The sequence below is a fragment of the Neomonachus schauinslandi genome, unplaced genomic scaffold (assembly GCF_002201575.2).
Source record: "Neomonachus schauinslandi unplaced genomic scaffold, ASM220157v2 HiC_scaffold_1750, whole genome shotgun sequence".
In the NCBI taxonomy this organism is placed as follows: domain Eukaryota; kingdom Metazoa; phylum Chordata; class Mammalia; order Carnivora; family Phocidae; genus Neomonachus; species Neomonachus schauinslandi.
In genome coordinates, this window is record NW_025410440.1 from 1 (window position 1) to 3,030 (window position 3,030).

A 3,030-nucleotide genomic window follows, 5' to 3' on the forward strand; every position below is an offset into this window, starting at 1 on the left:
AGCCCCGCCCAGACCCCGTCACAGCCCCGCCCCCTGCAACAGCCCCTTCACTCCCAGCTCCGCCCAGTCCCGCCCAGACCCACTCCCCCTCTCAGCCCCGCCCAGACCCCTTCACAGCCCCGCCCACACCGCTCTCAGCCCCGCCCACACCCTTCACAGCCCATTCTCCCCTTCACAGCTCCGCCCTCAACCCGCCCCTTTTACTGGCCCTTCCCTTCACAGCCCCTCCCCTCACCACAGATCCCTCCAAAGCACTTGGGTATCATACCCCAATCGTGGGACAGAGCTCCCTCCTCCTAGTACCCTCTCCGCCCTCACAACCTCGTCTGGCTCTCCTAGAACGCCCCCTTCCCCAGGCCCCGCCCTCCTACCGCTCTAGCCTCCGCTCCTCTCGTTGGTTCGCGTCAGGCCAACGCTGGGCTGAAGCTGGAGACCCGGCAGCAGCCTGCAAGCGAGCGAGCGATCGGCGGGCGGCGGAGTGGGCGACTGCGGCCTACAGCTCGCCGCTGCGTCGGGGTCTCGCAGCTCAGACGCCGCTGAGGGCCTGCGCTGTAGCTCCTTCCAGGCCAGGTTCCGAAGACGGCGCCTCCCCGAGCGCAGGAACCAGGTCGAGTGGGCCTGCGCGCGACTCTCCCCGAGGCCCGGCACCCCCACTTGGATTCCAGGGCCCCAGAACTCACGCCCACCCAGGTCAGGTTCGCTTTCTCCTGTCTTTTCCCGGCCTAACTAGATTCTTCTTCCCCACAGTTGCGTCTAGTGGTCCCAGGGCTCCGGAAAGTTTCGATGAGCCTATCCCAACACTTAGAAATGGGGTTCTGCAACCTGGGAGTCCAGGAGAGTCGCCTTTAGGGCTCCTGGTCGCCGGCTTCTGCGTTTTCTTCCTCTCCAACGTTTTGGATCCCCTTCCAGTTTCACATTCACTACCACCCGAGGTGCCATGGCCCCCAAGCCTTGGAGTGAGTGGAGCACGACCCTGTCCCACCTGGCACTGGGAGTGGTGTCTCTGCATGCAGCCGTGCGCACTGCCCAGGTGAGTACACTGGGGTGGGGCAGGGATGTGTCCCACTTCCAAACTGCAAGGACCTCCATGAGGTCCAGTTACCCGGATCACAGAGAGGGTGGTGGGAGGTTGAATCTGAGGGCCAGGGTTGCATGAGACCCCCAGACCTTTCCCTGCTTAAAGGAAGGTCCTGGCCTCTTTTTTCCCACACCTCCTCCTATCTTTGTGCTGACAGGCAAGTCGAGGGGCCGCTGCTGGCTTCCTGCTCCAGGCCATGGCCTCTGCCACCATGCTGGCCCCAGGGCTGGGCACAGATGAAGACTGTCTTGCTGGAGCCTGGGTGGCCACTGTCATTGGCCTGCCCCTTCTGGCCTTCGATTTCCACTGGGTGAATGGGGACCGCTCCTCTGCCAACCTGCTCCTGGGAGGAGGGATGGTGCTAGCAGTGGCTGGTGACCACCTTGGTGCTGAGGGCCGCTCTGTGGCTAGTCAGGCAGTGGTGCTGGTGGTTGCAGTAACCATCCTCATTGTGGCCGTTTTCACAGCCAACACTTACGGAATGTGGGGGGGTGCAATGTTGGGTGCTGCAGGCCTCCTGAGCCGGCTAGAGGAAGAGAGACTGCTGCTGCTACCAAAGGAGGACGTCTGTCGCTGGGCCCTGGCTGCAGGCAGTTGGGCCTACCACCAAGCCCTGCACACACAGCGCCTGCAGTGGGAGTGATGTTTGGAGACAGCAAGGTGGGGCTTCTGCCCTGGCTACACGTCCCACTCCCACAGGCCTGCTCCTGTGGGCCTCTTCCCCTAGGATGGACTCCCTTGCCTCCCAAAGAGAGCTTGCTGCAGGGTGATGGATGCCTTGGTCAGGATGCTCAGGTCCCTGAGTCTGGGCACTGTCCCTCTGGCTGAGTGTGGGCACTCGCCTAGACCAGAATGAAGGAGATGGGGCCCCAGGCACATGTTGGGGCCTGATGCTGGTCGGGCTGTGGTTTTGGGTCCAGAGAGAGGCTTGGTCTCCAATAAACCTTAGGGATACAGCAGGAGTATGGAATCTGCCCATTCTTGAAAAGGATCGAGGGGTCCTCCACTGAGCTTTCTAAAGCTCCAGCGCAGCAACTGGTTTCCTTGTGCAAAAAAAAGGGATGTCCTGAAACTAGCCCTGGGGCCTCACTCAGCCTGACCTCCTAATGGCACCCTTGTCAGGAGGGCCCCTAGACTGAGAAGACCTAGTCCTGGACTCTGTGACATGGTCGAGCTCTGAATATCCTTGTACAGCCTGGCAGGTGGCCCTCCAGGACAGTGACCTTCACCGGCTGCCGGTTGGGGTGGAGACAGGAGGACTGTACTATACCTGTATTACAGCTGTCCTCAGAAATTAATATTCCCTCTCAGAGCTGACTTGACATGTACTCATTTGCCCTCAGGCCTATGCAAGGCAAGTCCTGATTTTCCAAGACCCTCACTTTCCACAGTGGACCCCTCTTCAGTTTCCAACCCCGGGATTAGGCAGGACGGTGGTTTAAATTCGGGGTCCGGAGCCCTTTCTCGGGAAGTAGCTATGCTTGGGTGCTGTGGAAGCACACCTGGTCCCACGCAAGAGGACAGGAGTGGCCGGCAGGGTTTCTCTCCTGGCGTGCACGCAAACCTGTGTTGGAGGACAAAGGCGCAAGCACACCCGACGTGGGGGCGCCCAGGAATGCCCACCATCCGAGGGGCCTTCAGCTTGTGGGCCGCACCCTTGACGGACCGGAAGCGGCGCGCACGCCCCCAAACCCAGGATTTCCCCGCCCCGGGCGCGCGCCCCTCCGCAGGTTGCCCTGGGCCCCGCCCCCTTCCTGCCCACTTCCTGCAGGGGCGGGCCCTTGGGCGTCCTTGCGCGCCCATTGGGTCTGACGGACGTACCGTCTAGTCCTGAGCGGTGCTCCCATTGGTCCCACACGATCACGTGACTGGGAGACCGAGGGGGCGGTGGCGGCGGCAGGGGGAGCGCGCAGCGAAAACAAAGATGGCGGCCGCGCCGGGGTCGGTGGCCG

General features: G+C 62.2%; 1 protein-coding gene across 3 annotated transcripts; it reads left to right on the forward strand.

The window, feature by feature from the left end:
* Positions 1-408: 408 nt before the first annotated feature.
* LOC110583052 (cysteine and histidine-rich protein 1-like) lies at positions 409-2,031 on the forward strand. 3 transcript variants are annotated; one of them, XM_021693117.1, is made up of 3 exons: positions 409-612; positions 748-1,030; positions 1,236-2,031. In XM_021693117.1, exons 2-3 carry the CDS (start codon positions 938-940, stop codon positions 1,719-1,721), a joined length of 579 nt encoding a protein of 192 aa, XP_021548792.1. In that variant the 5' UTR covers positions 409-612; positions 748-937; the 3' UTR covers positions 1,722-2,031. The 3 variants fall into 3 exon arrangements, with proteins under 3 accessions (XP_021548792.1, XP_021548783.1, XP_021548800.1); XM_021693108.1 differs by having other exon boundaries at positions 409-607; XM_021693125.1 differs by lacking the exon at positions 409-612 and adding an exon at positions 666-690 and having other exon boundaries at positions 910-1,030.
* Positions 2,032-3,030: the final 999 nt, after the last annotated feature.

Excerpts from the sequence above, each read along its gene's own strand:
- LOC110583052 (XM_021693117.1), top strand. The coding sequence starts at position 938 with ATGGCCCCCAAGCCTTGGAGTGAGTGGAGCACGACCCTGTCCCACCTG. Across the intron at positions 1,031-1,235 it reads CAGCCGTGCGCACTGCCCAG|GCAAGTCGAGGGGCCGCTGC; the intron begins GTGAGTACACTG and ends TTGTGCTGACAG.